Source organism: Coregonus clupeaformis, chromosome 15, assembly GCF_020615455.1.
Source record: "Coregonus clupeaformis isolate EN_2021a chromosome 15, ASM2061545v1, whole genome shotgun sequence".
In the NCBI taxonomy this organism is placed as follows: domain Eukaryota; kingdom Metazoa; phylum Chordata; class Actinopteri; order Salmoniformes; family Salmonidae; genus Coregonus; species Coregonus clupeaformis.
In genome coordinates, this window is record NC_059206.1 from 7,044,237 (window position 1) to 7,067,968 (window position 23,732).

General features: G+C 43.3%; 2 protein-coding genes across 4 annotated transcripts; one reads left to right on the forward strand and one right to left on the reverse strand.

Annotated features, from left to right (window-relative positions):
• The first annotated feature begins 2 nt into the window (after positions 1-2).
• On the forward strand, positions 3-11,680 carry ndor1 (NADPH dependent diflavin oxidoreductase 1). 2 transcript variants are annotated; one of them, XM_041897543.2, is made up of 15 exons: positions 3-123; positions 1,221-1,360; positions 2,189-2,266; positions 2,622-2,719; positions 3,047-3,145; positions 3,345-3,446; positions 3,572-3,775; positions 3,955-4,082; positions 4,235-4,452; positions 4,693-4,800; positions 5,054-5,168; positions 5,382-5,528; positions 10,500-10,618; positions 10,697-10,791; positions 10,991-11,680. In XM_041897543.2, the coding sequence occupies exons 2-15, from the start codon at positions 1,226-1,228 to the stop codon at positions 11,133-11,135; spliced, it is 1,791 nt and encodes a 596-aa protein (XP_041753477.1). In that variant the 5' UTR covers positions 3-123; positions 1,221-1,225; the 3' UTR covers positions 11,136-11,680. The 2 variants fall into 2 exon arrangements, with proteins under 2 accessions (XP_041753477.1, XP_041753478.1); XM_041897544.2 differs by lacking the exons at positions 3-123; positions 1,221-1,360 and adding an exon at positions 1,422-1,490.
• A 77-nt stretch (positions 11,681-11,757) lies between these two features.
• ntmt1 (N-terminal Xaa-Pro-Lys N-methyltransferase 1) lies at positions 11,758-16,888 on the reverse strand. 2 transcript variants are annotated; one of them, XM_041897546.1, is made up of 4 exons: positions 16,773-16,888; positions 13,679-13,842; positions 13,173-13,425; positions 11,758-12,833 (listed from the first exon to the last, which is right to left on the reverse strand). In XM_041897546.1, the coding sequence occupies exons 2-4, from the start codon at positions 13,835-13,837 to the stop codon at positions 12,577-12,579; spliced, it is 669 nt and encodes a 222-aa protein (XP_041753480.1). In that variant the 5' UTR covers positions 13,838-13,842; positions 16,773-16,888; the 3' UTR covers positions 11,758-12,576. The 2 variants fall into 2 exon arrangements, with proteins under 2 accessions (XP_041753480.1, XP_041753479.1); XM_041897545.2 differs by lacking the exon at positions 16,773-16,888 and adding an exon at positions 14,374-14,575.
• Positions 16,889-23,732: the final 6,844 nt, after the last annotated feature.

Consider the following 23,732-nt stretch of genomic DNA (forward strand, 5'->3'; position numbering starts at 1 on the left):
CGCAACACAACAACACGCTGGAGGATATGTAGTCCTAGTCGAAGAAAGGAGTTTTTCAGTATTATTAGATTCATTCTCAAGATTGCCAAAGACCACTAGGATAATCTGTTATAGCTACCGTAGGTGAGCATCTTGAACTGAGCAGGGCTGTTATCCGGCTTTTATGGATGTTATGGAAGTATTTCGTGAACGAGGGATCTGTCACGTAGCCACTAACGTTAGTTAGCTAACTAGCCACTGGTACTGCTCGAGAGGCTACCTAGACTGTAAGCCACCTTGGGCCCGATTGGGTTCTCGAGTGCTAGAGGTTAGCTAACTAAATGAAACTAACAGTCAAGTGAAATTGGTGGCAGATGTGGGATAATTCTGCTATCTCTTTCAGCCCTTTGTCAGACCTACGCCCCTGTTCGCGTAGGGTTTACAGTAGCAGGTTGGCATTTATTGTCATGAATCTTGACCTGGAGGCAGCTCTGCAGAGTGGTCACTAGCTAGTCATAAAATCTGATTTTAAACATAACCTTAACCACACTGCTAACCCTAACCTTTAAATTAAGCACAAAAAGCTCATTTTTGTTTCCATGAATTCTTATGATATAACCATTTTTGGACTTTGCAGCTGGCCAATCTAGCCGAAATCGCCCAGTTCTGCCTCCAGGGCAAGATTCATGACAATAAACGTCAAACTGCTTTACAGTATCTCAGTCTCGGCCAAGAGGTCTGGACCTTTATGGCACTGGAGGTAGTGTTGTGTACTTCACCTGTAATCACATGGTGGTCCTGATAAACACCAGCTGAGTTTTGTAACAGTAACTAACTCTGCAGATAACCATGCTCCGAGTCTGAATGTAACTAAGGCTGTGTAAACAGATTCCTAGTTATATTCGGAGCTACAGACAGATAACAGTGGGTGCAACTGTCATGCATTTGTCAATAGCTAAGTAAATTGCCAATAGAGTCCAGACAGACTAAAGACAGCTAGCTAACTTGCAAGGATGTCAATATCATATCAAGTGTCCATTGTGTAGGCCATCAATGGGATGACCAGGACATCACAAACAAAAATACATGCTTCTTTAAGTTAGCTATTCTGTGTGTCTTGACATCTAGGAAAATCAGCAGTTCATTGGGCTGCTGTTACAGTATGTCCAACATGTCTGATAAGTGTGTACAGCCTGATATATTGTAAGAATCATAATTTAACTGCCCATCTTCATCCACAGTGAGAATGTCAGCCCCAAAGCTGTTGATTCTATATGGGAGCCAGACGGGCACTGCCCAGGACACGGCTGAGCGGATTGGACGCCAGGCGCAAAGGAGGCGAATGCAAGTCAAAGCGGAGGCTCTTGACAGTTACAATGTGGTCAGTTGACAAGCGCGATAACAGATAGTCACACACAGTGCCTAAATAACTGAATCAAACATATAGCACTACTACTATGAAAAATAAGTATTCTCCATTGAATCCCCTTGCCTTGTCAAAGCTGAATACAGTGAGTATACAAAACATTAAGCTCTTTCGTTGACAGACTGACCAGGTGAAAGCTATGATCCCTTATTGATGTCACTTGTTAAATCCACTTCAATCAGTGTAGATGAAGGGGAGGAGACGGTTTAAAGAAGGATTTTTAAGCCTTGAGACATGGATTGTGTATGTGTGCCATTCAGAGGGTGAATGGGCAAGACACAAGATTAAAGTGCCTTTGAATGGGGTATGGTAGTAGGTGCCAGGCACACCGGTTTGTGTGAAGAACTGCAACTCTGCTGGGTTTTTCACACTCAACGGTTTCCCGTGTATCAAGAATGGTCCACCACCCAAAGAACATCCAGCCAACTTGACACAACAGTGGGAAGCATTGGAGTCAACATGGGCCAGGATCCCTGTTGAACTCAATATTAGGAAGGTGTTCCTAATGTTTGGTATTCTCAGTGTATAGCTATGGTGTTTCTGAGGCTGAGCTATGTGCTTGAAATAGGATTTGTTAAGTTGACAAGGTTAGATCTCAGCTCAATTAAAGAGGGTGTTGCATTTGGCATGCATCTGAGGGTTGTATTTCTTCAACAGGCTAACCTCATCTCTGAGTCCCTGGTTGTGTTTCTTCAACAGGCTAACCTCATCTCTGAGTCCCTGGTTGTGTTTCTTCAACAGGCTAACCTCATCTCTGAGTCCCTGGTTGTGTTTCTTCAACAGGCTAACCTCATCTCTGAGTCCCTGGTTGTATTTGTGTGTTCCACCACTGGCCAAGGAGATCCACCAGACAACATGAAGGTATCAGATAATAGTGCCCAAACTGTGTGTCTGTCTGTGGTAAAAGCTACTTTTGTTTCTCTATGCGTCTCTCCCAATTTGCACTTAATAATATAATATATGGCATTTAGCAGACACTTTTATCCAAAGTGACTTGGACTTAGTAATGCGTGCATACATCTTTAACGTATTACATTTTTTTAGTAATGCGTGCATACATCTTTAACGTATTACATTTTTTTTGTAATGCGTGCATACATCTTTAACGTATTACATTTTTTTAGTAATGCGTGCATACATCTTTAACGTATTACATTTTTTTAGTAATGCGTGCATACATCTTTAACGTATTACATTTTTTCCACTTCCTTTGCAGAATTTTTGGCGGTTCGTGTTTAGGAAGTCTCTGCCCGCTGGATCTCTGTGTCGCCTAGACTGTGCCGTGCTGGGCTTGGGTGATTCCTCCTATCCCAAGTGAGGGCTTTCATCAAAAACGCAACCACATAAATCATTACAAATCCCTTCGTCTATACATGCACACCATTGAAATCCATTTACGTTGGTAGTGAGTGACCAAACCAAACATGGATCACAACATGTCACGCATGCCAATGACGGGGAGAGAGATTAAGTGAAATTTGATAAATGAATCAAAACTTACCCATTGTTTTCCATGTGGACTTCTATGTGAAGTCACTTCCCACATTGACTAAATTTAAATGGAAACTTCCCTGTATGGTGTACTAGCAGGAACATAACATACCCTAGTTGTGAATAATACAATTACATTTTCACTTGTAGGTTCAACTTTGTGGCGAAGAAGCTTCACAAGCGCCTTATGCAGCTGGGGGCCAGTGTGCTGCTGCCTGTGGGACTGGCAGACGACCAGCACGACCTGGGGTGAGAGACTGTTGCATGGGGTTCCTCAGGGATCTGTCTTTGGCCCGTTAAGTATTTCCTCTATTGGTTTTATACACTCTGTAATCTTCATAATGCCAGATTAGCTCAATATGGTAACCTGTAAAGTCAGTACATTATGTTACTTAATTCTCTTAACTTTTGTTGACTGTTTGGACTATTCAACCTTTGTGTTCAACAGCGCAGATGGGGTGATTGACCCCTGGCTCACGTCATTCTGGGAGAGGGCGCAAGCTCTATATCCAACACCTGCAGGCCAGAGCCTTATCAGGGAGGATGAACCGTAAGCCTCCTTTACTTGACTGTTGACTAATCAATGTGTCTAATGTCTAATATTATATCTGAATATGCCCAACTCCCATGATGTACTGTGCTGTAACTGTACCCTTACCGTTGTTCGTTTTACAGACTCCCTCCGAGGTACGTTTTCCAATTTCTGGATGACGTCAGTGAGAATGGGGCGGATAGGCTAAGAGTGCCAGAGCAACCGATCTCGCCCTCTCAGACACACCCCTTTCCAGGGAGGGTGGTATCCAATAAAAGGGTGACACACTCCTCCCACTTTCAGGATGTTCGACACATTGAGTTTGACGTCACAGGCTCAAATATTGAGTGAGTGCTCTAATGTACTGTGCCTTAACAAATTGCTGCCATGTTTATTGTCAGATTTTTTGGAAATGTAACTGTCTAAAATGTACTTTGTGATGGTGAACCATCTTGCTCTGAGGTTAAACTGTGCTTAAAAAGGATTAGACTTTAGATGATAGTGTGTGTGTTTGTGTCGTTGGCAGATTCACTGCTGGGGACGTGGTGATGATGAGACCTTGTAACACCCCTGAGGACGTGGAGCAGTTCTGTCAGCTCCTGAGACTGGACCCTGATCGCCAGTTCACCCTCAGTCCCACAGACAGCGATACAGGTTAGTGTTTGTCACATTTGACTGCTTGTATCGGTGGGTCCATGCATACGTGAGCTACAATAACATCCATCCTTCTAAGCGCCCACTTCTATGTACCATACACAAACCACATAACCCGTGCCCCTCTTTTACCCCCCTCACCCTCTCCCCAGTTTCCGTCCCAGCCCGCCTGGCCCAGCCTTGCACGGTTCGGCGTCTGGTGGAGAGCTTCCTGGACATAGCGGCCGTGCCTCGTCGCTCCTTCTTCGAGCTCCTCGCCACGTTCGCCACCAATGAGCTGGAGCGGGAGAAGCTGTCTGAGTTTAGCTCTGCCCAGGGCCAGGACGAGCTGCATGCCTACTGCAACAGGCCGCGACGCACCGCCTTGGAGGTGAGAGGGACCTGTAATGATATGATTATGCTACCACCTGGGGGCACAGGATGGAAGTTCAGTTGATCTGACTTCTTACAACAATAATCAATATTATGTTCGATAGATTTGGTGAGCCAGGTCAAAGGTCAATACGACAGGGCTGCGTCTAGATTCCCACTCCCTTCTCACTGAAGTGCTTTTGCTCACTCCCGGTCCTGTGTGTGTGTGTGTGTGGTCCTGTGTGTGTGTGGTCCTCAGGTGTTGACCGACTTCCCCCACACGACAGCAGAGCTGAGTGTAGACTACCTACTGGACCTGTTCCCTGAGATCCAGCCTCGCTCCTTCTCCATTGCCTCCTCCCTGCTGGTGAGGTTACAGCACTGAAAGGCCACATTTCAGGGTTGGGCAATGATGTTCCCCAAGGGCTGCTGTGGGTGCAGGCTTTTACTCCAGCGAAAGCAGTAATGCACCTGATTCAACTAATTGTCTTCAATCAAGACTTTGTTAGTTTAATTTACTGTGTTACTGGTTTGATTGGAGCAAAAATCTGCACCCACACTGGCCCTTTGACTTTACCAAAATCTTCTCCTGCTTTTTTTCCTGTTTTCTCTCCACACAGGCACATCCCAACAGGATCCAGATACTGCTAGCTGTGGTGCGCTACAAAACCAAGATGCACCTACCACGCAAGGGCCTGTGTTCATCCTGGCTAGCTTCACTGGACCCCACACAAGGTCTGTTAGCACTGTCTACTACATGGTTTTAGTATTAGTGGCACTCTAATGCAGTACGCAGGTAGCTACTGAACGTTCAGTGTTTTGCCAAGCACATTTTGGGTAAATAAAGTCTTATAAATTGAATTGATATCGAATTTGATTAGAAGAAATTGTATTAACACTGTAGCTATCAGCTGTCATAGTCATTTTGTTGACTCTTCCACTTTGCAGGGGACATCTATGTGCCTTTGTGGGTAAAGAAAGGGAGTATGAAGTTCCCTAAGGACCCCTACTCCCCTGTGATCATGGTTGGGCCCGGGACGGGAGTGGCTCCTTTCAGGTCTGCTCTGCAGGAAAGGATAGCCCAGGGCAAGAATGGTGAGTTCCCCTTGGATTGGTTTTACCCTCCTCTCACCACTCCTCTAAAGTGTTATTTTAGATTTCGTTTTAGTCTTTTGACTAAAATACCTTTTAGTCTTAGTGCCATTTGGCATTTCATCCTTACTTTGAGTTATTATCAGTCGACTAAAACTCTGGACAATTTTAGTCTAGTTTTAGTCAGTCATTTTAATCACATTTTTACTCTGTGCATATAATTTTTTTCGTCCATTAAATAATTAATATTTAGCGCTAACTTCCATGATGTGCACATTAAGATAGCCTGGTCCAACTAGGCCTACTATCCCCTCAAATAGCTGGCACATTGCTATTGTGGCAGATTGTTACTAATGCAAGCCATGATTTACCATAAAGGTTAAACAATTTAGGCCTTCAGCTCTGATTTGCTCCCCATCATAACCTTGTGATGGTAACAGTGACTAAAAAGGGCAGAATATGAGCTTTCTAACAAAGCCACAATTATTACTGTATGCCAAATATTCAGCAAATAGCATGAGAATTTCCAATCGGAGAAAAGCAACTGCACTCGCAGTAGCGGACCGCAAGAACGGCAACACTGATGAATAACAGTCCACATGGTAATAGAGCAAAACTAGCCTACATGGAAGTAAGAGAGGATTAAAGATTATTGTTTCTAGTTGAGGTTAGTTACAGTGAAGTGTCCTGGCTGCCTGCGCATCAGTTCAAAAGAGAGACGAGTGACTGAAGTGACCGCCTGGGAGCTGTGTGGGAGAGCCGGGCAGATCAGCGCAGTCAGCCAATAGCTAGGTTTCCATCCAATTGGCAACATATTTTCATGTGAATATTCTAAAATCTGCATAAAGAAAATATGCGCATTTTCCCACCAGTGGTGTTTCCACCAAACAGACGTAGTGCACACAAAATTTACTTTTTCACGTACCGAATAAAAATCTAAAGTTCAATGTGTTTGCATCGCATTTTCAACTCTACTGATAGTTTTGTCACAAAAAAAACGTACGTTAAATAGCAAATGTGCCTACTCTGGTCTTGGCACGTGCGCTCTAGCCAACAGCTGGCAGATACAGTGCAGGTAGCTGTGCGGGTAGGCTAGTCTACATGAGGAGATTATTATGGATAACAGCGAGAATATGTTTTTGTCAAATGGTAGTCAAGCATCGATCATCACGTCACCAGAATAAGACCCTCGATATATACAGTGAGGGAAGAAAGTATTTGATCCCCTGCTGATTTTGTACGTTTGCCCACTGACAAAGAAATGATCAGTCTATAATTTTAATGGTAGGTTTATTTGAACAGTGAGAGACAGAATAACAACAAAAAAATCCAGAAAAACACATGTCAAAAATGTTATAAATTGATTTGCATTTTAATGAGGGAAATAAGTATTTGACCCCTCTGCAAAACATGACTTAGTACTTGGTGGCAAAACCGTTGTTGGCAATCACAGAGGTCAGACGTTTCTTGTAGTTGGCCACCAGGTTTGCACACATCTCAGGAGGGATTTTGTCCCACTCCTCTTTGCAGATCTTCTCCAAGTCATTAAGGTTTCGAGGCTGACGTTTGGCAACTCGAACCTTCATCTCCCTCCACAGATTTTCTATGGGATTAAGGTCTGGAGAATGGCTAGCCCACTCCAGGACCTTAATGTGCTTCTTCTTTAGCCACTCCTTTGTTGCCTTGGCCGTGTGTTTTGGGTCATTGTCATGCTGGAATACCCATCCACGACCCAATTTCAATGCCCTGGCTGAGGGAAGGAGGTTCTCACCCAAGATTTGACGGTACATGGCCCCGTCCATCGTCCCTTTGATGCGGTGAAGTTGTCCTGTCCCCTTAGCAGAAAAACACCCCCAAAGCATAATGTTTCCACCTCCATGTTTGACGGTGGGGATTTTGTTCTTGGTGTCATAGGCAGCATTCCTCCTCCTCCAAACACGGCGAGTTGAGTTGATGCCAAAGAGCTCCATTTTGGTCTCATCCACAACACTTTCACCGAGTTCCTCTGAATCATTCAGATGTTCATTGGCAAACTTCAGACGGGCCTGTATATGTGCTTTCTTGAGCAGGGGGACCTTGCGGGCGCTGCAGGATTTCAGTCCTTCACGGCGTAGTGCGTTACCAATGGTTTTCTTGGTGACTATGGTCCCAGCTGCCTTGAGATCATTGACAAGGTTCTCCCGTGTAGTTTTGGGCTGATTCCTCACCGTTCTCATGATCATTGCAACTCCACGAGGTGAGATCTTGCATGGAGCCCCAGGCTGAGGGAGATTGACAGTTATTTTGTGTTTCTTCCATTTGCGAATAATCGCAACAACTATTGTCACCTTCTCACCAAGCTGCTTGGCGATGGTCTTGTAGCCCATTCCAGCCTTGTGTAGGTCTACAATCTTGTCCCTGACATCCTTGGAGAGCTCTTTGGTCTTGGCCATGGTGGAGAGTTTGGAATCTGATTGATTGCTTCTGTGGACAGGTGTCTTTTATACAGGTAACAAGCGGAGATTAGGAGCACTCCCTTTAAGAGTGTGCTCCTAATCTCAGCTCGTTACCTGTATAAAAGACACCTGGGAGCCAGAAATCTTTCTGATTGAGAGGGGGTCAAATACTTATTTCCCTCATTAAAATGCAAATCAATTTATAACATTTTTGACATGCGTTTTTCTGGATTTTTTGTTTGTTATTCTGTCTCTCACTGTTCAAATAAACCTACCATTAACATTATAGACTGATCATATCTTTGTCAGTGGGCAAACGGACAAAATCAGCAGGGGATCAAATACTTTTTTCCCTCACTGTAGGGCAGCAGGTAGCCTAGCGGTTAAGAGCGTTGGGCCAGTAACTGAATGGAAACTGGATTGAATCCCCGAGCAGACTAGGTGAGGACCACACACCATATATCACGTGACTCCAAATTTACTTTGATATGATGGTTATTATATCAATATTTTCGCATAAAGGCGTTTCCACCGCCATTTCTCGCATAAATAATTTTACCAACAAAAAAAATCCCACCATGTCGAACGAACCAATTATCTGTCTGCATTTCTAAAATTGTACCGAAACGTCCTGTTTCCGTCACAGCTGTCGTGATTTCTTTTTTTATACGGTAGGATTTTACTCGCATAAAAACAGTGGATGGAAACATGGTTACTGGGAGGATTGCATTATACCGGTATTCTGCAAAGGCTTGCTTATGATTGGACAACATGGATGAAAAGGTTAATGTCAAATTAAATGTCCATTAGTCTCATGTGGAATTCTCATTTCGTTACATTTTCGTCAACTAAAAAGGTCATTTTTAATGGTTGTCGTTAATTTTCAGGTCATCTAGTCTCGTTATGGTCATTAGTTTTCGTCAGGAAAAATAGGTGGTTGGCGAATATTTTTCGTTATTGTTGATGAAATTAACACTACTCCTCCAACACAACACTGTACATGTACTGAATGAAATATGGCCCCGATTCTGAACCAATTATTTATAGGATCCCCCCATTATAGTGAATGGAAAGATTGCAATATTCGTGGTCAATCTTTGTATAGATCAATAAATGTTTCGAAGACAATCATGGTACCAATAATTACTTATAATACACTAGATGTATGTCCTTCAACCGAATTTATTTAAAAATCGCACACAGAAGTTAAGGATAATTGAAAGTGCCTTCAGAAAGTATTCATACCCCTTGACCTATTCCACATTTTGTTGTTATAGCCTGAATTCAAAATGTATTCAATATTTTTTTCTCACCCATCTACACAGAATACACCCCATAATGACAAAGTAAAAATATATTTGGGGGAATTTTTGCAAATGTATTAAATGAAATACTGAAATATCTCATTTACATAAGTATTCACACCAGAATCAATACTTTGTAGAAGCACCTTTGGCAGCGAATACAGCTGTGAGTCTTTCTGGGTAAGTCTCTTAAGAGCTTTCTACACCTGGATTGTGCAACATTTACCCATTATTCTTTTCACATTTCTTCAAGCTCTGTCAAATTGGTTGTTGATAATTGCTAGACAACCATTTTCAGGTCTTGCCATAGATTTTCAAGTAGATAAGTCAAAACTGTAACTCGGCTACTCAGTAACATTCACGGTCTTCTTTGTAAGCAACTCGTGTAGATTTGCCCTTGTGTTTTAGGTTGTTGTCCTGCTGAAATGTGGATTAATCTCCCAGTGTCTGGTGGAAAGCAGACTGAACCAGGTTTTCATCTAGGACTTTGCCTGTGCTTAGCTCCATTCAGTTTATTTTTTATCCTGAAAAACTCCCCAGTCCTTAACGATTACAAGCATACCCGTAACATGATGCAGCCACCACTATGATTGAAAATATGGAGAGTGGTATTCTGTAATGTGTTCTATTGGATTTGCTCCAAACATTACACTTTGTATTTAGGACAAAGTGAATTGCTTTGCCAAATTTTTTGCAGTATTACTTTAGTGCCTTGTTGCAAACAGGATGCATGTTTTGGAATATTTGTATTATGTACAGGCTTCTTTCTTTTCACTCAGTCAATTAGGTTAGTATTGGGGAGTAACTACAATGTTGTTGATCCATCCTCAGTTTTATCCTATCACAGCCTTTAAACGACTGATAAAAAATATCAACATTTCATCAATTTTAAATTGAAGCTGTAACACAACAAAATGTGGAAAATGTAACTTCCTGGAGTAGCTCAAACTACGCATGTTGTCTCCATGAGAAGCTGTCTTAGCAAGCTAAAAACCGACTTCCTGGGCTTCAAATGCTGTTGACTCTTCACATAGGAATGAATGGTGTCATGTCATCGATGGCTTTGTCATAGCTTTCTCCCCACTCTCGTCAATAGTTTCCTGTATGAGTTTGTCAATTTGTGTTCTACTCAGTAACAAACACATATAGACATTTGTAAGTTGTTGCTATACTTGTTCCCTTCTGTTTGTATACCGGTTAGCAAATTAAATACTGTTTCTCGTCTTGTATATCAGCCAATGTGCTGTTTTTTGGCTGCCGGTCCCAGTCGAAGGATTTCTACTGCGGCTCCGAATGGGAGGAGATGGGGAAAGCAGGGCAGCTGACACTCTTCACAGCTTTCTCAAGGGATCAGGTAGGTAGACCAAAAGGATCCACACACACACACACACTTCACTCTAATGGATGGGGATGTTTTTGTGTGCGTTTGCAGGAAGACAAGATTTATGTGCAACAGCGTGTGCAGGAGCAAGCTGAGCTTCTATGGGACCTGATCGCCAATAAGAACGGCTACTTTTACATCGCAGGGTGGGTATACTTTAACGTGCTGCAATGATAAAATGGTGTTTGGTAAATGTGCGTGCATCTTACCCTAGTCGTGTTCAGTAGACACAAAACGGAATGAAATAGGTAGCAGAATGTCTTCCCAATACAAATGCGCATGGTGTGCCCTAATGCACAACCCCAGATTGGTCATTACTGATGCATATCTGTCATTCGTATCCAGTAACGCCAAACAGATGCCGACGGCAGTGTGCGACGCCCTGAAGGAGGGCTTTCAGAGCCAAGGGGGCGTGTCCTCTTCCGAGGCGGACGAGATGCTGGTCGCCATGGAGAGGGCAGGCCGATTCCAGAGCGAGACCTGGTCCTGATCACATGGCTACAGAGTGGTGCTATTCAAACACAGCAAGCTTTATCAGTGTGACATGCTGCTCCAAGTACTTGCATTTGACAATCAGTGGTGACTTATTTATGAGTGGATTGACTGCAGAGGAATTCAAACTCAACACCATACCACTTATGTACCAAGATTTTGGTATCAGCTTAGAAAATAGGTGTAAAATATTAATAGATACTGTACTACTACAAGCAGCACTGCATAAAGTGTTAGTCAAATGCACTTTGGAAACATTTAAGTCTGACATTCATTACTTTGACTGCCAAACCCTAAGGGGAAAGAATGTACCATGCACTTAATGAAGAACAGTATGATGTGTAGCAGTGTATACACTATCTGTAAGATTGTAGCTGGTAAAAAAATATTAGTTTTGAGTGGTTGAGACCAAATTAAGGTCCTAACCTTTGAATTGTCCCAAATATAGGGACCCTTTAGTGGACCAATTGGGATACAATGGTGAGATCAATGTATATATTGCATGCCTTGATGTAAATAAAAAGGTATCAAACGCATCACTTATACCTTTGTTGTTGTAGAAACTACTAGACCAAAGAATCATCACACCCCCACAACCAGTAACCTAGAAAACCACAAAATGAGATTTCCTGAAAAGTTATATTTCATTTGACATTCAAACGCCCATGGAAAATGTATACAGTACTTACATTTCATCAGTATTCACCAATATGTTAGGGCTATGTGACAGAGCGCTTACAAACAGCCCAATCCATATATTCTTGGTACTGTGAATAAATTACATTAAAAACGGGTATATGGAGGGACGGGCAACTCTGTTCCTGATTTTTGCTCTGTCTTTCAAATCAGTATCTAATTTTGACTTGGGAAACCAGATGTGACCGGATACTCTGAGCATTCAGTGACAAGAATGAATTATGCGTCAGGCAAAAGGGAGAACCTGGGTCATGTCCAATAAGGTACCTGAACTTGTCCAATACGTTTTCCATTGCAAAACGGTGTGCCCTACGGAACATGACCCTGACCAGAATTGCTCATCCCTGACCTTTAGGAATACAAGTGCTGTAACTCATGTCCTCCACAAGCAATGGTGCTGTACAGTATCACAGCTAAAATAATTTACTCAGCGTGGCGTTTGCATTTCTGAGCCTTACATGATCCATCCCCATATAGTCCATCCATACTTCCTAAGAATTGTCACAATTATCCTTTAGTAAATGATACTGATGATTCATAAAACCTCTACCCGATGTATTCACACAGAGTAGGTCATATATACACCATTAGACAAACATACTTAGACAAACATGCCTACCCACTAAGCTGGACTGTCCGACTTAGACAGTAGGCTAGTCATGAAGGTCCTGTGGCTTGAGCATCGTTTTGTTATTGGCACCCACCCTCCTTTCCCACCTCCCATCTGTCTTCATCCCCTGTCCCTATCTGAGGGCCAGCTGGTGGACCTGGTAGATCTCGTCAGGAAAGTTCATCTGTTGCTCTTCACAGACGATAGTGAGGCCTGCCCGGGCCACCAGGCTCTTCACCAGAGCCAGTTCCCGGCACACGCTGCTGTCGACGTCGTCGGGGATCACGCCCTCGTAGGCCACGTTGTCCTTGATGACAATCAGGCCCTCTGGGCGCAGGCCGCCACGGCAACGGCGCAGGAACTCCACCAGGTGGTCGTCAGTCAGGTGGCCTGGGGTGAGGGAAGGAAGGGTGGCTAGCTATAGCTTAACAGTTTGGTTTTATTGGATAATGTTGTAACAGTTTGGTTTTATTGGATAATGTTGTAACAGTTTGGTTTTATTGGATAATGTTGTAACAGTTTGGTTTTATTGGATAATGTTGTACACATTTGCAGCTAAAAGCTGAATTGCAACATGCCTGCGTAAAATAAATACAGAAACTGTTACAAAGCTAATCAAAATAATTACGTCTCTAGGATTAAGCACTCACAAGTTAGGCATAGAGCTGTCAATGACAGTATGGCAGTTAACTCTGACATTTTTTAGAATTGTGAGTTGAGAGGACTCACCAATGACCCACTGGATCCAGATGACGTCATAGCGTCCGTCCTGCGGGATGAAGTCCTGCAGGCCGAGGCAGAAGTAGTTCTCCACCCGTTTGCTCTCCTCGCCCAGGTAGACCTTAGCCTGGTCCAGGAACTCCTGAGTCACGTCCACCAAGTCCACAGTGTTGAAGAGGGGCAGCAGCAGTCGCTTGGTGATGCGCCCTATTCCGGCACCACAGTCCAGGGCGCAGCCATTACCAGTCTTCCCTTCGCCCTTCTTTTAGTGCCAAGAGGGAGGGGTTAGAGTGGGTAGAGTTTTTTTACATGTAAGCATCAGTTTCAAGGTAACTTGTCTAACAGATAACTGCACAGGGGGTCGGTCCCCCAATGCTCTACACTTAGCCCATAACTATTTTTAAAAACGACAACATTATGCTTCACTAAGTGTGCAAACAAAGTATGCGTGCAAATAAATAGTCTAACGTGCTTTAAGTGTGTTTCTACAGAAAACTTTGGAAAATGTTTCTTACGCCAAGGAATTTCTGCAGGAACTTCTTAGAGCCGTCAATGTCAATGTTGGAGATCTTGCCGTAGCCTCCTAGCATGCCATCCACGGTGGGCGCCACTTCTCTCCAGTAGTTTTCAGCCTTGGAGTAGAAGACTGTCTCATTCTGCACAAAGTCACCCATCCTGTCTGAAGAACCCAAAGGGCTGAGGTAAGTAGGACTGCCCACATATGCATCATTATAAACTGGGTGGTTCAAGCCCTGAATGCTGATTGGCTGAAAGCCGTGGTATATCAGACCGTATACCACAGGTATGAAAAAACATGTATTTTTACTGCTCTAATTACACTGGTAAGCAGTTTGTAATAGCAATAAGGCACCTCGGGTGTTTGTGGTATATTGCCAATATATCACGGCTAAGGGCTGTATCCAGGCACAAGAACAACCCTTAGACGTGGTACATTGGCCATATACCACAACCACTCAGGCCTTATTGCTTAATTATAACAATTATTATGACTAAAGCTAAAGTCACACAGAGTGAAAGAATAACAAAGCAACTAGTAGGTCTGACCCATGACTTTCGATAAGGCTATTTAGTTATTTATCCTTATTGCGAGCAATGCAGGGAACATGCCACAGCTAGCTTGACTGCTAGCTAACTTAGTACGTTTCTGGCTACCTGACCCTCAGATGTGTTGCCTTAGTAGGGCCTGCACCTTGTGTTATGTTGGTTGAAGCACTGCCTACTCCCCTCCCGCCAAAGAATCGCCTGCTAGGCTTCTTCACTCCTCTCCGAGACGTTGACTTGATGTTATTCATGATGGTATGATTAGCTGACTTCTTGTCGACTTCTTTCCAGCATGTGTCCCAGGGAAACCCTAGGAGACGTATTTAACCTTACTCCCAAGTCCTAGCGATGACGTGAGAGCTCTGCATTTATCCTCACCTGTCATAGAGAGGCGCGCGCACACACAGGAAGGCACACACACACTCTGTAGCCAAATGTGGCCCTACTTGGCCCCAGTTCAGCTGTCAGCGCTCATCTTGTGACCAGGGTCAATGTGGGGCATGCCAGTGAATTAACCAAGTACACTACATGGCCAAAAGCTCGTCGAACATTTATTTCCAAAATCATGGGCATTAATATGGAGTTGGTCCCCCCTTTGCTGCTATAACAGCCTCCACTCTTTAGGGAAAGCTTTCCACTAGATGTTGGAACATTGCTTTCATTCAGCCACAACAGCATTAGTGAGGTTGGGCACTGATGTTGGGCGATTAGACCCGCAGTCAGCTTTCCAATTCATCCCAAAGGTGTTTGATGGGGTTGAGGTCAGGGCTCTGTACAGGTCAGTCAAGTTCTTCCACACAAATCTCGACAAACCATTTCTGTATGGACCTCGCTTTGTGCACGGGGGCATTGTCATTCTGAAACAGGAAATAACCTTTCCCAAACTGTTGCCACAAAGTTGGAAGCACAGAATAGTCTACAATGTCATTGTATGCTGTAGCGTTAAGATTTCCCTTCACTGAAACTAAGGGGCCTAGCCCGAACCATGAAAAATAGCCCCAGACCATTATTCCTCCTCCACCAAACTTTACAGTTGGCACCCAGATTCGTCCGTCGAACTGCCAGATGGTGAAGCGGGATTCATCACTCCAGAGAACGCGTTTCCACTGCTCCAGAGTCCAATGGCAGCGAGCTTTACGCCACTCCAGCCGACGACGCTTGGCATTGCACATGGTGATCTTAGGCTTGTGTGAGGCTGCTCGGCCACCAAACCCCATTTCATGACGCTCCTGACGAACAGTTCTTGTTGCTTCCAGAGGCAGTTTGGAACTCGGTAGTGAGTGTTGCAACCGAGGACAGCACGCAGCGGGCCCATTCTGTGAGCTTGTGTGGCCTACCACTTCGCGGCTGAGCGTTTGTTGCTCCTAGATGTTTCCACTTCACCATAACAGCACTTAACAGTTGACCGGAGCAGCTCTAGTAGGGCAGAAATTTGACGAACTTCCTTGTTGGAAAGGTGGCATCCTATGTGGTGCAGTGGTCTAAGGCACTGCATCGCAGTGCTAGCTGTGCCACTACAGATCCTGGTTCGAATCCAGGCTCTGTCGTAGCCGGCCGCGACCGGGAGACCCATGGGGCGGCGCACAATTGGCCCAGCGTCGTCCAGGGGAGGGGAGGGAATGGCCGGCAGGGATGTAGCTCAGTTGGTTGTGGGTTTGATTCCCACGAGGGGCCAGTATGAAAAATGTTTATAATGTATGCACTCACTAACTGTAAGTCGCTCTGGATAAGAGCGTCTGCTAAATGACTAAAATGTAAAATGTGACAGTGCCATGTTGAAAGTCACTGAGAGCTTCAGTAAGGCCATTCTACTGCAAATGTTTGTCTATGTAGATTGCATGGCTGTCTGCTCGATTTTATACAACTGTCAGTAACAGGTGTGGCTGATATATCCGAATGCACTAATTTGAAGGGGTGTCCACATACTTTTGGCCATGTCGTGTAACTAGCTGGGAGGGAGAACCTCCACAGATAAGGCCGGGGTCTATGATCAAGCAAGTCCAACCTTAACTAAATATAGAAGACAGACACGACTAGTGACATGCACCAATATTGAAGAAGAAAACTTACTGGTTTGAAAACAAATCTAACTAGTAAACTAGTAAAGCACGTTGACAATGAACATGGACAAAAATCAGAGGGTCAGGTAGCCAGAAACTTACTAACTAGTTAGCTAGCTAAGTTAGCTAGCTGGTAGCTAGCTGCTAACTAGCTTGTTTGTTGAAGTGCAATGCCAATGGTTTTCTTCTAGTTTAGCTATCTTGGAGGTTAAGAAGTAAAGTGGTTATTACAGCAAGGCACTTTACTCCACTGCGATCTATTTTTGGAAGCAGACAGTTGTCGAGGACTGATAACCACTGACTTAGCCATCAATGATGAAAAGTAGCTAGCACGTGCTAGCTAAGTAGCTTTAGCTAGCTACCGGTAGGTAGTAGCATGTTGAATCGGTGTGAGCTGACAGTCGTTGACAAGGTTGTAAAGTTGAATGCGCCCAACATCTGACCCAAATCAAAGCTAATTTTTACAAACTGGGATGCGGCAACTTACTTTAACACGTACGTCTCAGTAGTAAATCACCAAACCCCTCGATCATGTCACAAATCAAGTGCCAATGTGTTTTTTCTTCCTGCCGAAAGCATCCCTGGACACTACACTGCCAAATGCTTTGCGGTCTACGTAATTTCCTTATTTGGCATGCGCATGTGGCATGAGATGGTTAAATGTCTCCACCCAGTGGTTTATCGCGGAATTACAGGTAGGCTATGTGTTGTTAGGCTATGTGTGTGCATCACCAGAGATCATGATTCATGAGAATTTGGTTGTGTGGTGTAGATGCTGGGTTTGTCTGGCTTCTCTCGCCTTACCCTTCTCTCCCTAGTCCCTCCATTACCGTCTCTTATGTTCATCTTTCCCTCTATCAGTGATTGCCTCCATATCATCCTCACATTTTCTTTCTACTATAACGGTTTACTTATGTTCTGCTTCTATTCCACCTCCCTCTTTCTCTTTCTGTCTCCCTCTATTTTCACCCTTTTCTCCACTCATTCCCTCTGGTCCATTTCTCTGCTGTCTATGCTCTCCACCACCCCTCTCCACTTTATATCAGTCTCTCTCTCTCTCTCTCTCTCTCTCTCTCTCTCTCTCTCTCTCTCTCTCTCTCTCTCTCTCTCTCTCTCTCTCTCGCTCTCTCTTTACCTTGCTCTCTCTCTCTCTCTTTCTCTCTCGCTCTCTTTATGTTACTCTATCTCTCCCTCTCTTGCAAATTCAAAGGGCTTTATTGGCACAGGAAACATATGTTTACATTGCCAAAGCAAGTGAAATAGATAAACAATAAACAAAAGTGAAATAAACAATCAGAAATTATCTCTCGCTTCTCTCTCTCTCTCTCTCTCTCTCTCTCTCTCTCTCTCTCTCTCTCTCTCTCTCTCTCTCTCTCTCTCTCTCTCTCTGTCTCTCTCTTTCGACCTCTGCATTTCCTCTGTCTCTGTCTCTCTCTCTCCCTTTCACCCTGCCTCTCTCAATTGAATTTCAATTCAAAGGGGCTTTATTGGCATTGGGCTCCCGAGTGGCGCAGTGGTCAAAGGCACTGCATCTCAGTGCTTGAGGTGTCACTACAGACCCCTGATTCGAATCCAGTCTGTATCACAACCGGCTGTGATTGGGAGTCCCATAGGGCGGCGCACAATTGGCCCAGCGTTGGCCAGTGTAGGCCGTCATTGTAAATAAGAATTTGTTCTTAACCGACTTGCCTAGTTAAATAAAAAATGGGAAACATATGTTTATATCGCCAACGCAAGTGAAATAAACAAAAGTAAGAAGAAACAAAAAAACGATTTGAAATTAACAGTAACACTGCACTCAAAGGTTTAACAAAGATAGACATTTGAAGTGTTATATTATCAGTTATGTACAGTGTTTTAGCAATGTGCAAATAGTTGTAGTACGAATAGTGGGTGAAGATAAATAAACAGTGAAATATTGTTGGTTTTTACAATGTTGTTTGTGCTGCACTGGTATCCCTTTTCTCATGGCAACGGGCCACATATCTTGCTGCTGTGATTGCACATTGCGCTATTTCGCTAACAGATATTGGAGTTTATCAATGTTTGATTTGTTTTCCAATTCTTTGTGGGTCTGTGTGAACTGTGGGAAATATGTGTCTCTAATGTGGGCATACATTTGGCAGGAGGTTAGGAAGTGCAGCTCAGTTTCCAACTCATTTTGTGGACAGTGGGCGCATGTTTCTGATTGTGAAAAGAGCACCAGAACCAGCTGGCTGAGGGGACTCTTCTCTAGGTTAATCTCTCTGTAGGTGAGGGCTTTGTGGTGGAATGTGTGGGCATCGCATCGCTTCCATTTAGGTGGTTGTAGAATTTAACAGCTCTTTTCTGGATTTTGATAACTAGCGGCTATAGTCCTAATTCTGCTCTGCATGCATTGTTTAGTGTTTTGCGTTGTACACATAGTATATATTGTTGCAGAATTCTGCATGCAGAGTCTCAATTGGGTGTTTGTCCCATTTTGTGAATTATTGGTTGGTGAGTGGACCCCAGACCTCACAACCATAGAGGGCAATGGGTTTGAAGGCATAGAAGGCCCTTCTTGCCTTGTCTCTTACAGTTGAAGTTGGAAGTTTACATACACTTAGGTTGGAGTCATTAAAACTCGTTTTTCAACCACTCCACCCATTTCTTGTTAACAAACTATAGTTTTGGCTAGTCGGTTAGGACATCTACTTTGTGCATGACACAAGTCATTTTTCCAACAATTGTTTACAGACAGATTATTTCACTTATAATTCACTGTATCACAATTCCAGTGTGTCAGAAGTTTACATACACTAAGTTGACTGTGCCTTTAAACAGCTTGGAAAATTCCAGAAAATGATGTCATGGCTTTAGAAGCTTCTGATAGGCTAATTGACATCATTTGAGTCAATTGGAGGTGTACCTGTGGATGTATTTCAAGGCCTACCTTCAAACTCAGTGCCTCTTTGCTTGACATCATGGGAAAATCAAAAGAAATCAGCCAAGACCTCCGAAAAAAAATTGTAGACCTCCACAAGTCTGGTTCATCCTCCACGCAGCCGTCATATCGCTCAGGAAGGAGACACATTCTGTCTCCTAGAGATGAACGTATTTTGGTGCGAAAAGTGCAAATCAATCCCAGAACAACAGCAAAGGACCTTGTGAAGATGCTGGATGAAACGGGTACAAAAGTATCTATATCCACAGTAAAATTAGTCCTATATCGACATAACCTGAAAGGCTGCTCAGCAAGGAAGAAGCCACTGCTCCAAAACCGCCATAAAAAAGCCAGACTACGGTTTGCAACTGCACATGGGGACAAAGATCGTACTTTTTGGAGAAATGTCCTCTGGTCTGATGAAACAAAAATAGAACTGTTTGGCCATAATGACCATCGTTATGTTTCGAGGAAAAAGGGGGTGGCTTGCAAGCCGAAGAACACCATCCCAAACGTGAAGCACAGGGGTGGCAGCATCATGCTGTGGGGGTGCTTTGCTGCAGGAGGGACTGGTGCACTTAGATGGCATCATGAGGAAGGAAAATTATGTGGATATATTGAAGCAACATCTCAAGACATCAGTCAGGAAGTTAAAGCTTGGTCGCAAATGGGTCTTCCAAATGGACAACGACCCCAAGCATACTTCCAAAGTTGTGGCAAAAGGGCTTAAGGACAACAAAGTCAAGGTATTGGAGTGGCCATCACAAAGCCCTGACCTCAATCCTATAGAAAATGTGTGGGCAGAACTGAAAACGCGTGTGCGAGCAAGGAGGCCTACAAACCTGACTCAGTTAAACCAGCTCTGTCAGGAGGAATGAGCCAGAATTCACCCAACTTATTGTGGGAAGCTTGTGGAAGGCTACCCGAAACATTTGACCCAAGTTAAACAATTTAAAGGCAATGCTACCAAATACTAATTGAGTGTATGTAAACTTCTGACCCACTGGGAATGTGATGAAAGAAATAAAAGCTGAAAGAAATAATTCTCTCTACTATTATTCTGACATTTCACATTCTTAAAATAAAGTGGTGATCCTAACTGACCTAAGACAGGGAATTCTTACTAGGATTAAATGTCAGGAATTGTGAAAAACTGAGTTTAAATTTATTTGGCTGAGGTGTGTGTAAACTTCCGACTTCAACTGTAGATTGTTCACAGCCTTATGGAAGTTACCTGTGGTCTTGATGTTTAGGCCGAGGTAGGTATAATTATTTGTAGGGCAACAGTGTTTAAATAGAATTTGTATTTGTTGTCCTGGCAACTGGACCTTTTTTGGAACACCATTATTTTTGTCTTACTAAGATTCCCTGTCACGGCACAAGTCTGACAGAATCTGTGCAGAAGATCTAGGTGCTGCTGTAGGCCCTCCTTGGTTGGGGACAGAAGCACCAGATCATCTGCAAACAGTAGACATTTGATTTCCGAGTCCAGTGCTGAAAAATATGGCTAGGTTGTAGATTCGAAGGACCATTAAAATAGGGGAAAACTTAAGTAATGGTATTAGGCCGGTAGTAACCAATACAGAATGTCCGTTCAGAACAATGAGTCAGAATGTTCAGGTAAGGGGGTTTAATTGGCAGGAAGGATCCACACACAGCTGACAACACTCTGACACCAATGAATAACTGTAGATAGTGCTTTTCTTATATGCCCGCACAAATACAGCTAAACATGGTGCAACTTGTAACTTGTCTTCCGAGTAGAATTCACGAACTGTCCACCTGTCTTCACCGCAATTTACTGTCTGGAGGCAGGACTCACAACGAGGAAGCGATAGAGAATGTCTCTGACTGGTTAGAAACTAAAGGGTGATTGACTGAGGGAGGAGCTGTCGGGCATTCTAACTAAAGGGACAAACTAGGGGTACATAGCGACATACCATAACTGACTGCATGGTCGTTTTTACAAGTAGGGTGAGTCCAGGTGCTGCATACTGTTCTAGTGCCCTCGCCAATTTGTTGATATATATACAGTGCATTTGGAAAGTATTCAGACCCCTTCCCCTTTTCCACATTTTGTTATGTTACAGCCTTATTCTAAAATGGAATAAATAAATTTATTTCCTCATCAATCTACACATAATACTCCATAATGACAAATAAAAAACAGGTTTGAAAGATGGAGGTCACTGTGTTCTTGGGGACCTTCAATGCTGCAGACATTTTTTAGTACCCTTCCCCAGATCTGTGCCTCGACACAATCCTGTCTCAGAGCTCTACGGACAATTCCTTCGACCTCATGGCTTGGTTTTTGCTCTGACATACACTGTCAACTGTGGGACCTTATATGGACAGGTGTGTGACTTTCCAAATCATGTCTAATCAATTGAATTTACCACAGGTGGACTCCAATCAAGTTGTAGAAACATCTCAAGGATGATCAATGGAAAAATAATGCACCTGAGCTCAATTTCGAGTCTCATAGCAAAGGGTCTGAATACTTATGTAAAAAAGTTTTTTTTTAATATATATATTTTAAATACATTTGCAAAAATTTCTAAAAATGTATTTTTGCTTTGTTATTATGGGGTATGGTGTGTAGATTGATAAGGGAACACAATATTTTGATCAATTTTAGAATAAGGCTGTAACGTAACAAAATGTGGAAAAAGTCAAGGGGTCTGAATACTTTCCAAATGCACTGTATGTTGAAGAGGGTGGGGCTCAAGCTGCATCCCTGTCTCACCACACAGCCCTGTGGAAAGAAATATATGTGTTTATTGCCAATTTTAACTGCACACTTGTTGTTTGTGAACATTGATTTTATAATGTCGTATGCTTTTCCCCCAACACCGCTTTCTATCAATTTGTATAGCAGACAGTCATGCCAAATTGAGTCAAAAGCTTTTTTGAAATCAACAAAGCACGAGAAGAAGACTTTGCTTTTGTTTTGTTTGTTTGTCAATGGGTGTGCAGGGGTGTGCAGGGTATATACATGGTCTGTCGTTCATTTATTCATCTATCCATCTCTCTCTCTTTCTCCTTCTCTCTGTCTCTGCCTCTCTCTCCCTGTCCTCCTCACCAGCTGTTGGCAGTGCTCACTGATGACTCAGTGCAACGCTTGCCTGTCAGGAGGTCGGACAGCCCCAAGTCAGTCGATATCTAATCTGATCTGCTCTCTCTGTCTCTGCCTGACACTCTCCCTGCTCATTAGAATTACAAAGCAGCAGCAGGGAAATGGAGAGGAAATCAACACTTTTATCAGATAGCCCCTTAGTCAGCAATGCCAGCCAGAGAATCCCTTCCCTACCTTCCTCTCTCCACGCTTTTCTCTACCTCCACCATCTCTCCATCTGCTCTCTTGACAGACATCCTCCTCAAATAATTGTCCTTTCTTGTGTCCTTCTGTGTCTCCTGTTGTCACGCGGTGTCTGTCTTCGACTTGATTCTTTACATCTTTCACGTCAGTTTATAGGTGGAGGCTAGTATATTTCTGTACTGTACGTCCTGAATTAAATTGAAATTATGTGACTTATTGAAGGTGTGTGACGAAGATTTAGGTCTGGACAGATCAACCTGCTATCAAATCAATCTCAATGTGTCTTTCCGTGATCCCATCCTGTCCCTGCCTCTTTCTCAACAGTACTGGAAGGTCCAAGGTCCCTCCTCTCTTTCTAATCATTTTGAGGAGGAGGCGAAGAGAGAAGCATGGAATCGAGGAAAGATTAATTGAGAACGAGTACTTTAACAAGGAACTTCTCCAATGTCACCATCTTTAAAATGCTGGAAGTGGGGTTGGGGGGCAGAGAGAAGGGGGTTGGGTAGAGGGGAGCTGGGGGGTAAGCTGGTGGTCACTAGGGGTTGAGGTCAGTCGGCGACACTCATCATCCTAATCACATCAGGACCTTCGCCTCATCCCCATTTAAGTATTTTGTTTTTTGTTGATAGATAAATCAACAATAATGATATATAAATCATAGTATTTCCGGTTGCACACTCATTTCAAATCCATTCTCTGTCTGTAGTATACTCCATGGTTAGCTGTATTTTGGGCTCAGATTGTATTTAAATATTACAACAGACAAAATAAATTCCAACCCAAGGGTATTACCAATATCACGGAGCCAAATTTACATGAGAAATATACTAGACTCCCATATATTACATGAGAAGTATATCTGAAATTTAAACCAAAGTGCTGCCTTATGGTTTACGTGACTATCAATGCTGTGTGAAATACGTGTGAAGTGCAGAGGCCTCATCAATATAGGTGACACTTATTTGTGTCTCCTCCATATAAAAATCTAATTACATTGAGCTTTGACAGATCTACAGTCTCGTTGCTTGAGATCTGGAAGATGTTCAATTAGAGTGAAGCAGGCAAACTCGGAGCCAATCAAACTTAATGGCAAAGAAGTCTGTCTGCCAATACAGGGGCCTGTTCAGGAGGGTGAAACGTTACAGAACGTTCAGAAAGAAATGCATGTGAACAGATAGGATTGACTGTCATTGTGTCAGATCTATTACAGTGCTATCTGCAAC

What these genes read in the sequence shown, in the direction of transcription:
- ntmt1 (XM_041897545.2), bottom strand. Translation starts at nt 14,476, where the DNA reads ATGAATAACATCAAGTCAACGTCTCGGAGAGGAGTGAAGAAGCCTAGC. An exon ending in TTCAACCAACATAACACAAG is followed by an intron (nt 13,843 to 14,373) that starts GTGCAGGCCCTA and finishes TGGGTTCTTCAG; the next exon opens with ACAGGATGGGTGACTTTGTG. An exon ending in TCCTGCAGAAATTCCTTGGC is followed by an intron (nt 13,426 to 13,678) that starts GTAAGAAACATT and finishes TGGCACTAAAAG; the next exon opens with AAGGGCGAAGGGAAGACTGG.
- ndor1 (XM_041897543.2), top strand. Translation starts at nt 1,226, where the DNA reads ATGTCAGCCCCAAAGCTGTTGATTCTATATGGGAGCCAGACGGGCACT. An exon ending in GTCACAGGCTCAAATATTGA is followed by an intron (nt 3,776 to 3,954) that starts GTGAGTGCTCTA and finishes TGTCGTTGGCAG; the next exon opens with ATTCACTGCTGGGGACGTGG. An exon ending in TCCCACAGACAGCGATACAG is followed by an intron (nt 4,083 to 4,234) that starts GTTAGTGTTTGT and finishes CCCTCTCCCCAG; the next exon opens with TTTCCGTCCCAGCCCGCCTG.